At 55.9% G+C, this 19308-nt stretch overlaps 3 protein-coding genes across 7 annotated transcripts in view; all 3 read left to right on the forward strand.

Annotated features, from left to right (window-relative positions):
* Positions 1–8521, forward strand: part of DOCK3 (dedicator of cytokinesis 3) — a 595846-nt gene extending 587325 nt beyond the window's left edge. For all 5 annotated transcript variants that reach the window (XM_042929498.1, XM_042929501.1, XM_042929500.1 and 2 more), the window contains 4 exons: positions 87–174; positions 3950–4072; positions 4600–4682; positions 5466–8521. In XM_042929498.1, the coding sequence (XP_042785432.1) occupies positions 87–174; positions 3950–4072; positions 4600–4682; positions 5466–5975 (804 nt within the window). In that variant the 3' untranslated portion in view covers positions 5976–8521. The remainder of the gene's footprint in view (positions 1–86; positions 175–3949; positions 4073–4599; positions 4683–5465) is intronic.
* MANF (mesencephalic astrocyte derived neurotrophic factor) lies at positions 6927–13339 on the forward strand. The gene is made up of 6 exons (XM_042927309.1): positions 6927–7023; positions 9021–9415; positions 9496–9724; positions 10467–10594; positions 11582–11723; positions 12912–13339. The coding sequence occupies exons 1-6, from the start codon at positions 6927–6929 to the stop codon at positions 13094–13096; spliced, it is 1176 nt and encodes a 391-aa protein (XP_042783243.1). The 3' UTR covers positions 13097–13339.
* A 2214-nt stretch (positions 13340–15553) lies between these two features.
* Positions 15554–18664, forward strand: RBM15B (RNA binding motif protein 15B). Its single transcript, XM_042929515.1, has one exon. It carries the CDS (start codon positions 15647–15649, stop codon positions 18344–18346), a length of 2700 nt encoding a protein of 899 aa, XP_042785449.1. The 5' UTR covers positions 15554–15646; the 3' UTR covers positions 18347–18664.
* The last annotated feature ends 644 nt before the right edge of the window (positions 18665–19308 follow it).

The raw sequence follows: 19308 nt of genomic DNA on the forward strand, positions 1-19308 counted from the left end.
ATGATCTGGCTCCTGGGCCCATAGCTCTGCCTCCTGAGGTGTAACTGGTTGTTTTCACCATCTTTGATATTTTTCTCCCCCCTCAGCTGCCAAATTTCCAGCGGGCCCTGTTCCAGCAAGTGGTCGGATCCTGCAAACCCTGCAGTGATCCCAATCTGTCTGTGGCTGAAAAAGGTATTGTTCCCCTTTCCAGGTGGCCTTCCCCCATGTCTGTCCCCATCCTGAGTGTCTGACTCTTGTCCCTGAGCACCAACTGGCCAAGGCTGTGCCACACTCCAACACCCAGGCCTGTCTGTGTGTCCAGAGTCCTGACCAACTCCTGTGCTCACTGTTTAACCCATGTCCGGTTTGATGCTAAGTTTGGATCCTGTTAGTTTATGTATCTCTCTCCCAAGGGCCCACCTTCAGAGAGGCCCCAGCTGCTACCTGCCCTGAGCCCATGTTTATGGAAACTCAGGCTGCTGTGTTCAGACTGTTGGGCTTCTCCCAACCAGCTCCAGGATTCAGCAGGCCCGATGGCCCCTTTGGTCACTCTCAACTTGGGCCCTCAGGGACCTCTCCTTATTGCTCAGAATAGGCCTGTGGCTGAGCAAGCTCCTAGAAGAATGGGAAGGACAGACCATGGCAAAGTGAATTTCCCAGAGACAATCCTCTCCAAGGAAGCCCTAGGTACTCTGAGTTGAGTCCTCCTGCAGCCACTCTGGCCAGCAAGTGGCCAGCTACTATGAGTCTATCTTATTAGCAGGGATTACAAGCCCATCAACTTGGGCATGAACCCGGGCAGTCCTTAGAACAGGGGATGTTTGGATAGTGGAGTTTTACCCTGTGTCCCGCTGCAGCAAGCTGATGGAAGAACCAGACTTGGACCCTACATGACCCTGGCCCAAAGCCTCACACATGGAGATCTGACTTAATTTTAACACAAAGCAATACCTATATGAGGATTATGCTAGAGCACCTGCCACCCAGAACCTGGCCCCATATCAGCCCCTCTCCCTGTAGTTTCCCCTCCCTCTCCTTCATCTGGTGGAGCTTAGGGCAAATTCAGTCCCCAGGAATACAAGTTGCTGTCCCATCAGAACCTGTACCTCCAAAGCTGTCACCATGTTGTCATTGCACCTCCTCACCAAGTGCTGTCTACTGTCCCCACTGTCATTGTTCCTCCCTTGCTCACCACAGAGGACATGCCTCTGTGTCTTCTTTAAGGAGACCAGACACTGGGTCCACAACCTCAGTGGCTGGTAGGCATAGGTACCAGGTGCTCAACCACAAAGGATATGGAGATTCCCGCCGAAGATGACTTCCTAGCCTCAAGCCTGCACATCCCAAAAACATGCGGCTTACCTGGACCTTGCACCTATTCCCACAAAATAGAGTGCCATTTTGGCCTCAGGGGCCAAAATCCACAGTATCTTTTCTTCTGAGATGTGGGGCCATCTGAAAACTAGCCAAGAGCACAGAAGAGCTCAGAGCTCAAGTGGGTGCTGGTGGCCAGACCAGGACCCTATGCCAACTGGACAAAGAAGAACACCAGGCCTCAGACCAGGCTGCAGCAAGAAGCTGGACATGCCCATCCCCAAGTGTGGGAAGGAAAGAGGCTGAGGCCACAGCAAGCATGTCCATGCCACAGTGCCAGTGTTTTGTGGGCAGCAAATAAGACATTTGCCTAGTGGGAACACACAGGCCAGAGTAGTGGCTCCCTAAGTCTCTTCCTGGATCCTCCAGGGCAGAAGCTATACATACTTATCACCATTCTCTTGTCATCAGGATCCTGAGTCCCACAAGGACTCTGCTTCTCACTTGTCATCTCTCTTTGCCAGGCAGTGACTCTCAGGCCAGTGCTGGACCTCCGTTCACAGAGACAGAGCAAGAAATGGCCAGGCCACAGTAGGGATTGCCCCCTTCTGCCAGGATAAGTCGCTCCATCTTAGACTTTCCACTAGCCCCAGTGCATTTGTGTCACATGGCAGAGGTCCATGGGCCTCATTGCTCACCAACATCAGTCTATAGGGTGAACTAGATGGTTCTGGATCACTGGAGTGGCTCAGGCAGGCACCCTTTGAAAAGCCCTGCAGCCTGCCAGCTTTTTTGCCCCATAGCCTCGCTGCCCACAAGTTCCTGTGGGTTCTTGTGGGTGAACATCTGTGGCCCTGCAGTGAGAGCTTGGGCTGTCAGGACCCCTTTGGGGAAGCTGCCCAGACCCACCTCCAAGCTTCTTAATTCCTGAAATTCGGGGGCTTTTTTTTTTTTTTTAGAACTTTTCTCTTTGGAGAGAGCAAGTTTCAGTGATGAGGACCCAGAAGCTCATGCCCCATCTTGAGGAGAGTCTGTGTGAGAATGGGCCTATCTTGTTCTTCAGTTGCCTCAGGCTCTCCAAGGAGGCCTTCTGGTAGAATCCACCTGGTGCTCATCACATTCAGAATTCTTTCCTCCCTTTAGGCAACAGCTGAGTGCCTGCCCACCCAATCACTGCCATGCCCTCCCACCAGCCACCTGCCATCAGCTATCCCATGAGACTGAGCAGTCCTTAGAACTGAGGCTGTTCAGGTAGTAGAGTTCTACCTTGTGTTCTACTGCAAGCCCTCGAGTTCCTCACTAATGGGAAGGAAGGAGAAGGGCATAACTATCTTATCCCTGGACCACATGGGCCCAGCCCCTCCTGGCCACATCCTCCTTGAAGGCTGGACCCCAGCTCCTTCCTTTCCAGAACCTCTCTATTCCTTTAGGCGCTAGCATTTCCCGCTCGGTACCTGGCGCTGGAAGAGCACAAACCCCAGCCTCTTCGGGCACACTTGAGTTATAACTGCCTCAGAACAAAGCTGGGGGCTAGGTCTCTGAATTATGAGCTGCTTCCCTGCTGCTGATAGCCCAAAAGGGAGATTATGTTTGCCTAGCTCCATTAGAGAAAAGACACATTTCTTGTCAGTGGTATTTGGTCTCCAGGAGGAGTTGGCCAACAGTATTTATATGTCCCCTGCTGTTCCTGCAGAGTGGCACCCTCTAGCCCAAGATCCAGCCATTCTTCCTTTCCTCTCCTCTCCTGCAAAGTTGCTCACCTCAGCTGTGGCTGGGGGAGGGGTGTGAACGGACCAGTATTCTGGCACTGGCCTCCTTCCTTGGCATAGATGGACACTCTGTTTCCCTTTGTCCAAGGCCCGCTCTACCCTGCATCCATGGCATGTGGATGCCAGGAACTGGGCCTCTCTGCAAGCCTAAAAGCACCCTCATTCCCACAGCCCTCCCTTTTCTTGGGAAGCCACGGGTGGAACCAGACCTGAGCCACAACTCTTGGGCTGTATACTCTTCCCTTCAGCAGGCACACCAGTCCTTGCCTGAAAACCCTTTGTGCATCCCAAATCCAGTCAGTAGGCAGAGAAGCAGTGGGGTGGGAACAGCTTGTATGTTACCAGAGGCCTTTTGGGGGGCAACTCCTGCCCACACCCTGGCTGTGCACTAGCTCTAGGATGGGGCAGTCTGTGCCTCTCGCCCCCTGTGCTCCCTGCTTTTCCTGTTAGGCCAGGGCAGTTGGAGAGCCCTGACTTGGCTCTGGTGAGGAGCTCTGTGGCCTGCATTCTGTCTGCATTCTGTCCCATCAGCCCGTTCCACTCTGCTCTGCTCACTTCTGTTCTCTGTCCTCTTCTGACAAATCCCGGAGGCTGCAGATGTTCACTCCTTGCTGCACTGTCTCTCAGCTTGCCTCACCCTGAGTACTCTTCAGACGTCAGTCCACTCTGCTGCTATCCTCTTAAGCAGCTTCTGTCCCTGGTCACTCTCCCCCATGGGCCACAGTGTCTCACGTGGCCAGTGTTTTTGGGGGGCTGGCATGCCACTCACACATGTGCTGGCTACACAGTGCACACCTGGAGAAGCCATAGGCTGTAAGATGGGCTTCTCCCTGAGGATGGCTCAGAAGTAACCTCCCTTCATGCCATCTGTTTCCACCCTTCAGCAGTGCCAGCAGCCCCCAGCAGCTGGAGCCTGGATAGCGGAGCCCGAGAGGCCCAGCCCTTCCTGTCTGCCCACATGGGGCGCAGCCTGGCCCCCCCAGTGCCTCCCCGAAGCCTGCTGCATGGTAAGAAGACCTCCAGCGGGTCCCCCAGATAGCCCCTGGTTTCAGACTCAACTCAGAGGCGAGGGTAGCAGCCCTCGAGACTAAGAAGATGGGCCATTCTCTGGGCTGACTCAGCCAAGGAAGAAATATCCCCACCACAGGAAGAAGCCTGCTGGGCTTTGGGGTCGTGAGGTTTCCAAGTACAGCAGGTGAGCTCAGGAAGGCCTTCCCAACCAGGGGGGCTGAAGACAATGGAACAGACTGTGCTGGCCGGCTCCTCACCAGCCTGTCGGAGAGCTACAACTGCCTGTGGCCCACCGTTCCATGGGCTTGGCCGTACTTGACCTTCTTGACCTTCTGTGTGGCACAGGTGCCTTTTACTCCAGCAGCCTGTTTTGGAGAACTTCAGTGAAAAGAGAGGTTTTTCTGTGACCTTCAATGCTGAGGGGTGCCCAGGAGACTCTTCCCACAGCTGCGCAGTTGGAAGATGTGCCAGCACACAGCCCAAGAAAGCCCCAGCTAAGGCTCTTGTTCTATTCCCTTTGCAGGTCATTACTCCCTACACTTTGACGCCTTCCACCACCCCCTGGGTGACACCCCCCCAGCCCTGCCTGCCCGGACTCTGCGCAAGGTAATGTATTGAAGCAACAGCCCCACAAGAGTGTGAAAGGAATCTTCTTGTCTGCTCTGGAATCTCCTGGGTCTACGAAAAGAACCACAGCCCTTCCGTGCTCCTCTGTCCCAGAGCAACCAGCCTGGCAGAAGCTGGGGGTGGCCAGAGCCACACTTGTGATGCAGATGACCCATGTGTCCTGCAATCAATGCGATGGGGACAGGGAGGTCAGAGGGTCCTGGGGACAGCAACACACGAGTACCCTGAATGCACCGGCAAGGGGCAGTGAGGGGCTTGGGGACTCCCTCCTGACACCACTAGGTATCAATGCACTACAGTTCAAGAAGTGAAAAGACATTTCCATGGTAGATCAGAGAGCATTTTACACTAGAGGCCAGTCAAAAGCAAGAAACAGGAGACAGCAAAGCCTTATGAAAACTCCTTAATTTTTCTGCATGTTGGAAAAGACAGTCTCTGTCACAGATTTTAGCAACAGAATGCATTCATCTGGCCTATGTCCCCTGGGGTTCTTCCTGCTCTCTGCACTGGCCTGCCCACCCAGCCCTTCTGTTAGCACCCCAGAGCCACACGGGATATAAATGCCTAGCAGCCAGGCCAGGGCCATTTTTGTCCACAGAAATGTAGCTGATTCTGGGGTTCCACTGGCTTGCTTGGGGGGCAGCTGCTGAAGAAACAAATGTGTATCCAATATGTGCTGGTACTTGGTCCTCTCTTCACCTAGTGGGCCAGCCCACCTGTCTGGAGAAAGGGATTCTAATATGCCCACCCTTTCCTTTGCAGTCTCCTCTCCACCCTATCCCAGCCTCCCCCACAAGCCCCCAGTCAGGTCTGGACGGCAGCAACTCTACACTGTCTGGCAGTGCCAGCAGCGGCGTGTCCTCCCTGAGCGAGAGTAACTTTGGGCACTCCTCAGAGGTCCCACCTCGAACTGACACCATGGACTCCATGCCAAGCCAGGCCTGGAATGCAGATGAAGATCTTGAGCCACCCTACCTCCCTGTCCACTACAGCCTCTCCGAGTCCGCCGTTCTGGACTCCATCAAGGCCCAGCCATGCCGAAGCCACTCAGCACCGGGGTGTGTCATCCCTCAGGACCCCATGGACCCACCTGCGCTGCCACCCAAGCCCTACCACACCCGCCTGCCGGCCCTGGAGCACGATGAAGGCGTGCTGCTACGCGAAGATGCTGACAGGCCTCGGGGCCTGCACCGCAAGGCCTCACTGCCCCCAGGGAGCGCCAAGGAAGAGCAGGCCCGCATGGCCTGGGAACATGGCCGAGGGGAACAGTGAGGGGCAAGGAGGCGGCTGGGACGCCGCCCTCTGTGAGCAGCTTGCCCATCCACTCCAGGTCTGAAAAGCAAGTCCCCTCACCAGGGAGCCAGAGAGGCCTGGCACTCAGGAGAGAACCACCCCGAGTCTACGTTCTACTGCCGTGAACTTGTGTGTTGCCATGTACAGAGGCCGCAGCAGCATGAAGGGTTGTGGCTTCTCTTTTTATTTCATTTTCTACGTTTCCATTCTATGGGTTTTCCTTTCTTTCCTTTGTGCAGTAGATGCTTTCTTCCTCCTGCAGTTCCAGACCACGTGGAGCTATATGGAGATATTGCACAGAGAGAATTGCTTTGCAGCTTTGCAGGGCCCAGGGGTAGGAGCTCCAGGCCCTCCCTCCAGGGCAGAGATGCACAGAAGAATGAAAATTGCACTAGGGACTTCTTCTGTTGCTGTGTGGACAGAAGAACTCATGGTTGTATTCAGGGATCGCAAGGACCACGTGGACTACATGTCACAGGTGGACAAGGGAGCTACAAGCCGTTTTGCACAAATGCCTACCCACCTGCCCACTCTTCCATCCAGGAGTGCGAGACTGAGGGGCTGCTTGAGCCAACCTGCCAGCTCAGGCATGTGACCTGGCCTAACTGCATGCCCAGGGCACACTGCCAAGCTTCCATGGGCCAGCCCTGTCTCTCACTCTACCTTGGATTTTTCCATCGCTTTTATTTGACCATTTGCTCCCTTACATTCTCCATACACCTCATGCCCTGCAGGAGCCCCCTTGATGAATGGATCTGCAAAGGTTATCTCCCACCCTCTGCCCCCGGCGCTTGTGTGGGGGTGTGGAGCCAGAGGCCCTAGCCACCTTCTTCCCCATGGCCCAGGAGGCCAAGTGTTGAGAGACAAGCTGGTATAGAGCGAGGCTGGGGTGTGGCAGGGGCCAGAAATCCTCTTTCAGAAGTGGCCAGAATGCCTGTCATCCAGTTCCTGAATCAGGGATTTTCAGCACTACCTCTGAGCAGTGGGGCTGGCTGCCCAGCCAGGCTTCCAGCCCTGAGGACTCGTGGTAAGGTTCAGCAAGCTTCTAGGTAAAGAGGGTGGGAGGAAGCCCCTCCTTTGGAAGCAGAGAGCCACACAGGTTGAATTATCCTCTCTCAAGTGGCCAAGTGTAGCTCACCGCCCCCCCCCCCCCAAGCCCACGGGGACCACCACTCAGGGTTCAGGGTGGGCAGGAGGGCGGTTTCTCCAGCCTTCCCAATCTTTTGGGCAGAGCGCAATGGTATCTTTATAGGAAACTTTTTCAGGTCAGGGCACGGATTTTTCTCTTGGTTTATTATTTGGGGGGGGGGGGGATAAGGTGGGGTGGTAATAGTATTTTACCAGGGTGCTTCTAAGTTACTTAAAAAAAAGTCTACAAAATTTTTTTTTTCATTTGCATAAGTTCACAACTTTGATGGTCACAAGGCTGCCTTCTCCTTATTGAGCAGATGTGTTCTCCCCTAGTTCCTCTTCTGGCCAGGCCCTGGGCCCTAGACCTCCATCCTTTCCCCCACAGCCCACCTTTCCAAACAGACAAGGCCAGCCAAGGTGTTCTTTTCTTGTAAACAAATGCCAGCTTATCGAACAGGAAATGCCAGCAAGTAACCAATTGGGTAGATGAAGGGCCACATTACCTTCAGGGCATCTGGGGGTGTCTCTCACCAGGGGTCATTTCTGATAATTATAAGGATAGCTCTAGGTAGAGTGGGTGAGTCATGGCAACCCTGACCTCAGAGGGCAGGCGTAGAGTATGTGGTGTTCACAAGTGTTAGAGAGTGGGGGGCTAGCTCTGGATTTGAATTTTAGGTAGAAGGGCATCTTTAGATTTTAGGGCACTTCTGAACCTCAATCCCTGGACAAGGCAGTCATCACATAAGAACATCGACCTTCTCCACCTTGTAGCACAGGAGGGTAGGGAGGGCAGTGTGGGTTGTGGGTTCGTTTGGCCTTGCTTTTTTATGTAAGGTAAGCTAGGTTTGTCTTCCCTTTCCATTTTCCCTAACTGGATGAAAGGACATAATCCAAATCCCTTTTGTTGGAGAACGGCCAGTCTGAGGGGAAGTGGGAGGCCAGAAATGAGAATCCTCTGAAAAGATTGTGAAATACTGATTTTCATTCTTTCAAGCTTATTTGTAAATACCTATTTGAATGCTGTGTATTTGTACAGGAATTTGAGCAAAAAATGTATAGAGTGTGATGTCCAATTGGTATTCAGCCCTATAAATGTGTTTTTAACCTCTGGCATTCTGTGCTTATTTAAAATAAGAAAACTTCTAACCTTTTTTTTTTGTGTGTGTATTTATGTTTAAAAAAGTGGTTTAAAAATTATCTTATACCTGTACCAGAAAGCAAAGTTAAGAGGAAAAACAATTTGTACTAGTGTCCCAAAAAGTATTTTACTGTATATATTGTGGTAGCATGTTCTAAATCCAACAAGTAATGTGAATTTTAGATGTAAATATCTGCCACTTGATTCTCCCCCTTTCCCCACTCCTTTGACTGCTGTGATGTGAATTAAAGATGAATACCTGATACTGACCCACTGAATTCACTGAATGGGAGCAGCCCAAGTGCCCCTCTCCATCCCTTGTCGCTGGGCTCCAAGCCCTTTAGCCCCATAGAAACCTCTCTGCACGGAGCACGGAGCCAGCCTTTTCCACGCCCTGCCTTCAGACAGCCAAGCCCTGCACTTGGAAGGGAGGGCAGCCAAAGAGGAAACCCCCTCGAGTGCTCGTCGGCTGACTCGCGGGCCCCCACCCAGGAGGCGCCCCCGGCAGCCAGGGATCCTGAGGCTCGGTGGGAAAACCGGAGGCGGCGGGCCAGTCCTTTAGCTCCTCGCTGAGGCGGGCCGGCTCGGATCTTACAGCCACAGCACCTAAGGAGGCCAGGCGCTCCCCGAGGCCTAGGACGGCCGCTCGGAGAGGGCCCTTCCAATGAGAAATCCTCCAGCCCAGCTTCTGTCCACCCCGGCCGGCGTCCAGTTAGCTCCTACAAGACGGGTTCCGGCCTGATGCGGACATTCAGACCGGGTCGGCAGACCTCGCGGGCGCAAGAGCTTCCGCAGACGTTCCCGAAGCCTGGATCCTCCGCCCACGGTATCGTTTGAAAAAAAGAAAAGAACCTCCCGAAACCTGGCCTGCAGCGGTCAGCTCTCCCTGCCTGCCCTTGGGGCCCCGGGGCGGGGAGGGATTTTTCGGGAAGACGTGGGTCCCAGAGCAGGGACTACTCGGGACAAGTCAGGCGCAAAGCTGAAGCCGAACCCCACACCAGTCCTCTGCGCCAGTCCGCGGCGCCCCGCCTCTGTCACAGCTGCTGCCCCTACTCAAGATGGCGGCCCGGATCCCTTCCGCCGCCTTCGCGGCCGCTTCCTGCCGGCCGCCCTGGTTCAATCAGCGGCCGACAACTGTCTAGGGCCAAGGGCGGGCGAAGCTACCAGCCAATAAGAAAGGGCAGCGTGGAGCCGCCCGTCTGGGCTCCCGGGCGCGTGGACCAATGAGAGCGCGGCGTGTGGGAGGGCGCGGGGTCCGCCCGCCAATGGGGAACTACGGCGCGCGGCCGGGACCCGGAGGCAGCTCCTCACGGCGGGCGCGGTTCAGTCCGGCAGCGGCGGCGGCGGCGGCGGCGGCGGTGGAGGAGGAGGAGGATGTGGGCCACGCAGGGGCTGGCGGTGGCGCTGGCTCTGAGCGTGTTGCCGGGCGGCCGGGCTCTGCGGCCAGGCGACTGCGAAGGTGCGGCGGGGCCGGGGTCCGCTCACCGAGGCCGGCCTGGCGGCGGCTCTGAACCCACCCAGACCACCGAACGGCCGAGAGGCCGGGGCTGGAACGGGCGGGGGCGGCGGCCGTCCCAGCGGGGTCCGCCCGAAGAGGGGCGGACGCCGGCCTAGAAAACAGTTCCTGAGCCTAGGAAACTGGTCCAACAAGAAAAAGTTGGAACTAGATCGTGCAGAAAACTTGGCTTGAAATTGAGATAACGCCGGAGTTTCTTTCCTTTCCCATCACGGGGCAGAGGCTCTCCCTGGCCCAGGTCGGGAGTCCCCAGGGCCGGCCATGGGCACCATTCTGGGGCCGGTGGGCCTGCGAAGCCGCACCTCGGGTTCGATGTTGTATTTGGAAATGAGAAGCGTTTGGATTGTTTTTGTCTTCGCCCTCCGGTTTGGCCTCTTCTGAGGTCACAGTGAGTCCATCCCAAGGACACGTGTTCAATCTCGGCTTAAACTTTATGGAAGGAGCAGGGAGGAGCCATGTGTGGGTCACTGGGTGATGCTCGTTCCCCATGTGCCCTAGGTGTACCAAGGGACCCCAGCAACCCGGAGGTGGGTTCTGCCCGCCCGTGGGCACCTGAGAAAACCCGGTGATGGAAAAACTCATCTCTCACCTTGTCTGCTATTTAAATTGATGACGGAGTTCCCTCCTGGTGGATTGGGGTGCACCTTGGTGATTGCTGAGCATCTCCCTTCCCTCTCTTTTCCAGTCTGTATCTCTTATCTGGGAAGATTTTATCAGGACCTCAAAGATCGAGATGTCACATTCTCACCATCCTCTGTTGAAAAAGAGCTTATAAAATTCTGCCGGGAAGCAAGAGGCAAAGAGAATCGGTTGGTGAGTAGCTGGTTACCCTCCTTGGCTGGCCCTGCCCACTTGCCTGTTCAGGAGGTTAACTGTTCTGTTAGTATGCTAGTGTGGGACTCCAGTCTCCAGTGTTTTCATGAATTCTGCAGTTGTGAGGTTTTGTTACCCTGTTAGTATTGAATGAGCACGTACTGGGTGCTGGGCACTGGGAGTATCAGTGGGGAGAAATGACAGGCAAACAAATGACAGCAGTGGGATGAGTGTCCAGCAGAAAATAGACCACGGTGCTCTGGCAGAGAGGGTAGATGCTGATTTAGGCAAAATAGTCAAGAATCTCTCTGAGGAAGAGTTGTCATTGCAAGGCAGGAGGGAAGAGCATCCCAGGAAGAGAGAACAACCATGTGAGTGTTCAGAGGCCACGTGCGAGGACACAAGATAACAAAGTGGGCACAGGGTATGCCAGAGCTGAATTGGGACAAGAGCCTTAATGAAATGATTTTTGTAGCTTTAATTTCCCTGGCAATCGCTGGTTTGTCTTTTTTTATTTTTATTTATTTATTTCTTAATTTTTTAAATGTTTTTATTTATTTTTGAAGGAGAGAGAGAGAGCATGAGCGGGGGAGGAGCAGAGAGGGAGACACAGAACTGGAAGCAGGCCCCAGGCTCTAAGCTGTCAGCACAGAGCCAGATGCGCGGCTCGAACTCACGAACTGTGAGATCTTGACCTGAGCCGAAGTCAGACGCTTAACCGACTGAGCCACCCAGGCGCCCCTGTGTGTCTTTTTTTTTAAAGGTCTGAATCCTGGCGACTCTTAAACTTATGTGGAGGTTGTCAGCTCTGGGACTGAGCATGTACTAAGAGCCCAGGGTTTACGCTGACTGAATCTGACCGCTGGTACAGAGAGGGCGTGGGGAAAGGGGGTCCTGGCAAAGAGATGTTTTGAGATATCAGTGTTTTGTGGAGGAGAAGGCTTTCAAGGGAAACCTCCTGAAGGTCATTGTCCTTTCTTGCTGCAGTGCTACTACATTGGGGCCACAGATGACGCTGCCACTAAGATCATCAACGAGGTGTCGAAGCCCCTGGCCCACCACATCCCTGTGGAGAAGGTCTGTGAGAAGCTCAAAAAGAAGGACAGCCAAATCTGTGAGCTAAAGTATGGTGAGTGTGGCTAAACCTTATTTAACAAACACGGACCCTCTGAGCTCAGGCATTAGGAGTCGACTTTGTAGCTGGGAGAGGCAGGTGAGAAACGAGAGCCTCGTGAGCTTTATAGCCAGGTAGACTGTGCTAAGTGAGGGGCAGGGTGGATCTGGCCTCATGGGTGGAGGTCTGAATAGGCCTCACTGAGGAGGTGACGTTCAACATACTTTGGAGGCAGGCGGTAGATTAGCCAAGGGGAACAGCTAAGGGAAGAACATTCCAGGCTGAGCAAACAGGCAGTGCAGAGGCAGCCAGAGGCATGGCCGGTAGACAGGGCACAGAGGGCCTTGCAGGTTGGTGAAGATTTGGCTTCAGATCTTTAATCTGAGTCAAGTTGGGAACATGGGATTTTGAGCAGAGAAGGGATGTGGCCTGACCTGTCCTGGCCATAAGCTCTGAAGGCCCAGCAATCTTCCTCATTTTGAAGAGAAATGCTGTGTGTGGACAGGCAGGCCAGGAGTTCCAGCTGCTGCAGCATCTCTCTTGCCGACATTACTGGTGGGGAAAAGCAGGCCTCAGAAACAGGACCAGGAATAGTTGTCCTCGTCTGTAAAGTTTAAGCAGCACCAGCATGTTTTACTGTGACTTGAGTGTCCAAGGGCCTGTGTTTGTCCACTTGTGTCAAGGATGCCCAGTCTCCTGACTGTGACCTGACAGGCTGTTGGCTCAAGGTCTCTCTGTGGTCACAAGTGGTTGTGGAGAGAGTAAGCTCTTGACCAGGGCCTGTGTTGGGAAATTGGAGCTAGGGGGTCTCTCTGCTCTGTCACCGTGGAGCTGTCATTCTACAGTGACTTGACCTCTACTGTGACTATTTTTCAAGGCACTTGGAGTGGGAACCACATTTCTCCTGTAAGGTTCCTCCTGTAAGAACCATGTAGCCCCCATCCCTGTCCTTGGCAATACTGCATGTCTGGGTGGATGCTGCCAGCATGAGACCAGCCTTCCGGTGAAAGGGCCCAGGCCAGTTCCCCCAGTTCAGGGCATTGGGCACAGACACACACCTGCAGGTGTCTGGAAACGTCTGTCCCCCTCTGACCAGTAGGACTGCTTGTTTTAACGGATGGGAGGCTGTGCTGGGGTGACCCATGCCAGGACTATGAGGGTCCTTGGCCACTCCCCACGAGCTCTCCCTACTCTCTCCTCCAGACAAGCAGATTGACCTGAGCACAGTGGACCTGAAGAAGCTCCGGGTTAAAGAACTCAAGAAGATCCTGGACGACTGGGGGGAGACGTGCAAAGGCTGTGCAGAGAAGTCTGACTACATCCGGAAGATTAATGAACTGATGCCTAAATATGCCCCCAAGGCAGCCGGTTCACGGACTGATTTGTAGTCTGCCCGCCCCCCGCTGCACCTGTGGGGAAAGCATTCCACTTGCGTCTTCCCTGCAGCCTTTTTGTAATTTATTTTTTAGGCAGGCTCCTGACAATGTCAGGTGTGAAGCCTGGAGCTCTCCTGCCGATGCTGGCTCTACAGCGCCCCCTGGGGGGTTCACTTTGTTCTGTTGCTGGTTTACTCTAGGACTTCAAAGTGTGTTTGGGAATTTTTTATTAAAGGAAGAACATTTCTAGCTGTCCCTGGAGAATTAAAGTGAATCTGAAATAGGATTTCAGCCCTAACGAAGATCCCAGCAGTTTATGCTTTCCAGTTCACAAGAGTTGTCTGCTATCTTCACATCTGCCCCTTGGCCGCCAGTGCCGGAGATGCCAGGCAGGACACGGGCTTAGGCATGGGGGCTCGTGCAGGACTGGAGGCGAGCCCGGGAGAAGACTGGGTCCCATGCCTCACCCCGAGGTGACTTGGAGTGGAAGTCCCACCTGGGGAGCTGGAGGCCGAACAGCCTCTTGGCAGAGCACAGGGGGTTGAATCTGGTGTGCAAGGGAGGGGCTTATATCAGGGCTGGGTCCGAGCAGGACTGAGGGTATGTTTAGTATGGTTTTCTGGAATGATGACTTCAGTAGCTGCCTGTGTTCAGTACCATCACATTTCTAAAGATGCTCTTGGCCTGGCTTCCTCCACCAAGCACCATCCAGATCTGGCCATCTACTTGGTCATCTGATGCCTAATTGGGGTTTTGTGAGATATGCAGAGGTCAGTTTATACAAAGAGTCAGTGAGAGCTTGCCTTTTGCCTTTGTTTACCCAAGATAAGTCTAAAATAGTTGAGGTCTTGTCCCCAAAGTGTCTCCAGAGTCTGTTTTTTTTAGTTACTTCTGGGGTTGGCTCTTGGGGAACCCAGTTGTCAGCGTAAGCTGTGGCTTGGTGGACACCCCTTTGCTTCTTGGGCCTGCAGAGACCACCTGAAGGGAAAGACCAGTAGTGCTTTTCCAAGAAAGACTTCAGTCTTCCTTTTTTGCAGTTTATAAATTATACAGTTGCTAAATTCAGTTTGCCTACACAGGCCTTGTCACAGCCTGCTGTGGCATCCACTAGTGCAGTGGCCCCACATTTTGCACATCTACAACACCACGTCTAAGAGGAAAGCAAGGTTGAGCCACTTCTCAGGCCAAGACTTCCTTGTTTTGGAGAATGAGCTGTTAGGATCTGACAAGCACAGTGTCCTGATCCCCTTACAGGCACTGAGAAAATCCACAGCTAAAGGCAGAAGCCTTAGGAGATGGATGGCCATGGCCTACAGGCCACACTGAACACAAGAACAGGGAAAACAACAACCTCTCCCACTGTAGGGCTGACCCCCGAGGTTATCTATGAAAGGGTTAACTCGTCCCTTCTGGAAGTGTAGGTCAGTTCTGGCAATGTTACAGGTGTTTTCGTTTAAGCTTTCCCCTTGCACCTGCCTCAGCTGTTCCAGGAGTGGTTTATTTATGGTTGTGGGAGGAGGAGGAACTGGTAGGCTTTAACCCACCCCACAGTTGCCTTGCTGAAGTTGGGTCAGGTTCTGCGATGCTTCCAACAGCTCTCGGGGGAATGGAGCCATCCTGAGGGGGCTTGGGCACCTGGGCAGAATTCATTCCACCCACCCCACTGGCCCCACATCTCGCCTGGAGGTGAACAGAAGGGCACTGGTCAGCCAGAGGTAAGCTTGGCAAGCTGTGGTAACTACTGGACTTGGCTTTGTCTTCACCCATGGCTCCGTGGCCCTGTCCTTACAGCCCACTGTCTGCTCAGGTGGCTGCAGCAGAGGGCGGGCCCAGTGGCGCCAAGGAGCCTATTCCCACTTGGTAAACGGCAGGTTTGCTGGCTCGCCTGCCAGGTCTGGCCTTGTGCATTCAGAGCCCATGGCCTCGCGGCCTTTACGGCGATCACTGCATAGGATACCAGAACGCTAAGGATGCCTGTTCTGTGGGCGGTGGGTCCTGGACGGGGCCTATGGAGGTTCTCGGGCCTGTCCATTCCGGACCCTAATCGGGAGACGGCCGTGGTGGGGATTAGGGGGAGGCCACGTAAAGAGCCACTGGGTTAAGACCCGGGAGCCCGGCGCCCACAGACGCTGCCACTCCTACTCCACGCGTCGTGGGACGCCCAGGGCCCGCAGCCCACGGGCGTCAGAGTCAGTGCAAGCCAGCCTGGCTCTCAGGAGGGCCATGATTTCCGCGTAGCCCAGAGCCTTGGCCGCGGGGTGGCGTCAGAGCTCACTTTCAGGCCCACCCGGGGTCATGTGGCACGGAGAGGCGCCGTCCGATGACGTATGCCGGCGCAGCTCTCGCCCCACCCGCCGCCGGGTCACGTGACAGTCCGGCGCAGCCTGATAACGCGACGCCCGGCCCCTGGGCGCTGCTCCCGCCCCGCCCCGCTGCCACCGCCGCGCTGAGTCCTTTTGTCCAAGATGGCGGCGCCGGGGGCGCTGCCTCCTCGGCCGCCGCCGCCGCCGCCGCCGCTGTGAGGGGCCTGTGGGCCGCCCGCCCGCCCGCTGCGCCGGCGCCATGAAGAGGCAGAGCGAGCGAGACTCGAGCCCAAGCGGGCGCGGCTCGTCATCGTCGGCCAAGCGGCCGCGGGAGCGCGAACGGGAGGCGGAGGCGGGCGGGCGGCGGGCAGCGCACAAGGCCTCGGGCGGCGCCAAGCATCCCGTTCCAACGCGGGCCCGCGACAAACCCCGCGGTAGCGGGGGCGGCGGGGGTGGGCATCGCGACGGCCGCGGCGCCGGGGACGCGAATCACCGTGCGAGCAGCGGCCGCTCCTCGGGCTCGGGCGCCGGCGGCGGGGGACGCGGCGGCAAGGCCTCCGGGGACCCAGGCGCTTCAGGTGCTTCGCCCCGCGCGTCTCCGCTGCCGCCGCCTCCGCCACCGCCCGGGACCGAGCCCGCGGGTCCCGGCTCGTCGGCGGCCGCACCTGAGTACAAGACGCTGCTCATCAGCAGCCTGAGCCCTGCGCTGCCCGCCGAGCACCTCGAGGACCGGCTCTTCCATCAGTTCAAGCGCTTCGGTGAGATCAGCCTGCGCCTGTCGCACACGCCAGAGCTGGGCCGCGTGGCCTACGTGAACTTCCGGCACCCGCAGGACGCACGCGAGGCCCGCCAGCACGCCCTGGCCCGCCAGCTGCTGCTCTACGACCGGCCGCTCAAGGTGGAGCCCGTGTACCTGCGCGGCGGCGGCGGCGGTGGCGGCGGCAGTGGTGGCGGTGGTGGGAGCAGCCGGCGAAGCAGCAGCAGCAGCGCTGCCGCCTCCACGCCGCCCCCAGGTCCCCCCGCCCCCGCGGACCCGCTAGGCTACCTGCCACTGCACAGTGGCTACCAATATAAGCAGCGCTCGCTGTCCCCCGTAGCCGCCCCGCCGCTGCGGGAGCCCCGTGCTCGCCACGCCGCCGCAGCCTTTGCCCTGGATGCTGCCGCCGCTGCCGCAGTGGGACTATCCCGGGAGCGGGCCCTGGACTACTACGGGCTTTACGACGATCGCGGGCGTCCCTACGGCTACCCGGCCGTGTGCGAGGAGGACCTGATGCCTGAGGACGACCAGCGCGCCACGCGCAACCTCTTCATTGGGAACCTGGACCACAGCGTGTCTGAGGTGGAGTTGCGGCGGGCCTTCGAGAAGTACGGCATCATCGAGGAGGTGGTCATCAAGAGACCTGCCCGTGGCCAGGGCGGTGCGTATGCCTTCCTCAAGTTCCAGAACCTAGACATGGCCCACAGGGCTAAGGTGGCCATGTCAGGCCGGGTGATTGGCCGCAACCCCATTAAGATAGGCTATGGCAAGGCCAACCCCACCACTCGCCTCTGGGTGGGTGGCCTGGGACCTAACACCTCACTGGCTGCTCTGGCCCGGGAGTTTGATCGCTTTGGGAGCATTCGAACCATTGATCACGTCAAGGGAGATAGCTTTGCTTACATCCAGTATGAGAGCTTGGATGCAGCCCAGGCTGCCTGTGCAAAAATGAGGGGCTTTCCCTTGGGTGGTCCAGACCGAAGGCTGCGTGTGGATTTTGCCAAAGCAGAGGAGACTCGATATCCCCAGCAGTACCAGCCCTCACCCCTCCCCGTGCATTATGAGCTGCTGCCGGATGGATATACCCGGCACCGAAACCTGGATGCTGACCTGCGGGTGCGGGATAGGACCCCCCCACACCTCCTGTACTCAGACCGAGACCGGACCTTTTTGGAAGGGGACTGGACCAGCCCTAGTAAAAGCTCTGACCGGCGAAACAGCTTGGAGGGCTACAGCCGCTCGGTGCGCAGCCGGAGTGGGGAACGCTGGGGAGATGGGGACCGGGGCCTGCCCAAGCCCTGGGAGGAGAGGCGGAAGCGGAGGAGCCTTTCCAGTGACCGCGGGAGGACAACCCACTCCCCTTACGAGGAACGGAGCAGGACCAAGGGTGGTGGGCAGCAGGTGGACCGGGGCTCTGATCGCACTCCTGAGCGCAGCCGTAAGGAGAACCACGCCAGTGATGGGACCAAGGAGTCAAGCAGCAATTCTCTCAGCAACAGCAGACATGGGGCTGAGGAGAGGAGTCACCACCACCACCATGAGGCTCCAGACTCTTCCCACGGGAAGAAGACACGAGAGAGCGAGCGCAATCATCGGACCTCTGAGGCTGAGCCCAAGCCTCTGGAAGAGCCAAAACACGAGACCAAAAAGCTCAAGAATCTTTCTGAGTATGCCCAGACACTGCAGCTGGGTTGGAATGGGCTCCTAGTGTTGAAAAACAGTTGCTTCCCGACATCTATGCACATCCTAGAGGGGGACCAAGGGGTTATCACCGGCCTCCTCAAAGATCACACTTCTGGGAGCAAGCTGACCCAGTTGAAGATCGCCCAGCGCCTGCGACTGGACCAGCCCAAGCTCGATGAGGTCACACGGCGCATCAAGCAGGGGAGCCCCAATGGCTATGCAGTGCTTCTAGCCACCCAGGCAACCCCCAGCGGGCCTGGCACTGAGGGGATGCCCACGGTGGAGCCAGGCCTACAGAGGCGGCTTCTCAGGAACCTGGTCTCCTACTTGAAACAGAAGCAGGCCGCGGGGGTGATCAGCCTGCCGGTGGGTGGTTCCAAGGGCAGAGACAGCACGGGCATGCTCTATGCCTTCCCGCCCTGTGACTTTTCACAGCAGTACCTCCAGTCAGCACTGAGGACATTGGGCAAGCTAGAAGAAGAACACATGGTGATAGTTATAGTAAGAGACACTGCCTAGCCCAGACCTGTTTCCAGCTCCGCATTTGTGTCACAAAAGCAGTCATTTTAAAATCTGATTCCCCACCTCCTACTCCCTTGGTTTGAATTCTCTGCTGGGTTATTTTGGTTCATTTGGTGGGGGAACAGAGTCCTGACCCCTACCAACACTAAGTTCTTAGATTTTTGAGGGTTTTTTTACAGCGATGAGCAAAGGGACTCCTGTCACATTGATTTCTAGTGTACAAGATACTGTCTGCTGTGTTCTGTATTTTTTTATTTTTTGACTAACTGTATGGAAAGTTGTCAGTAAAGCCTTTGTCAGAGGATGGATTTTTAATCCTGTTCAGAGTCTTGGTTTAATCAAGTTTTTCCCCACTGCACACAAATGCGCCATCTTTGCGGCACTGGTGTAGCTCAGAGTTCTGATGGATTGTCCGCTCTCAGTCCCTCAGCTCTTTGGGCTGAGTCAGGACTGTGTTCACGTTTTTAACCTTGGCTGAGAGCAGGTGGGCTTCAATTTGCCTCTGGACCCTACCTTGCCTGCCTGAGCAAAGCCCATGCAAAGGGAAGGGGTGAGCCTAAGGTCTATAACCAGCAGCTGTGGTAGTTTTGGAGTTTTTGTTCTCTTGCCCTAAACGTGCGTGTTCATCCACTTGAGGTGTAGCTGTTGGACAAGGTGCCCGATCTTGAGGTCTTTTTGCGAGCCGGTAGTCTAGCAGTTGTGTGGTCTTGTAGTCATGGGGAAGAACAGTGTAATATTGGTGCCAAGGGGCCTCATTCTCACATATCCACGCAGGCTCCCCCTCTTGTTCAGCCTCGCAGCCTTAATGTGGCAGCCCAGGAATGCTCAGTTGGAGACCGAGCTGCCTCAAACTCCCAGGGACACTAGAGGCCAAATGTCGGAATGGAGGGTGAGAGGAAGCTTCTCTGGGCTAATTCTTGAACTTGACCCAATGTTTGTGAATTCTGGTTCTTCCTTTG

This window comes from Panthera leo, chromosome A2 (genome assembly GCF_018350215.1).
Source record: "Panthera leo isolate Ple1 chromosome A2, P.leo_Ple1_pat1.1, whole genome shotgun sequence".
Taxonomy (NCBI): domain Eukaryota; kingdom Metazoa; phylum Chordata; class Mammalia; order Carnivora; family Felidae; genus Panthera; species Panthera leo.

What these genes read in the sequence shown, in the direction of transcription:
- MANF (XM_042927309.1), top strand. Translation starts at nt 6,927, where the DNA reads ATGCCTGTCATCCAGTTCCTGAATCAGGGATTTTCAGCACTACCTCTG. An exon ending in GAGGCAAAGAGAATCGGTTG is followed by an intron (nt 10,595 to 11,581) that starts GTGAGTAGCTGG and finishes TTCTTGCTGCAG; the next exon opens with TGCTACTACATTGGGGCCAC. An exon ending in AATCTGTGAGCTAAAGTATG is followed by an intron (nt 11,724 to 12,911) that starts GTGAGTGTGGCT and finishes TCTCTCCTCCAG; the next exon opens with ACAAGCAGATTGACCTGAGC.
- RBM15B (XM_042929515.1), top strand. Translation starts at nt 15,647, where the DNA reads ATGAAGAGGCAGAGCGAGCGAGACTCGAGCCCAAGCGGGCGCGGCTCG.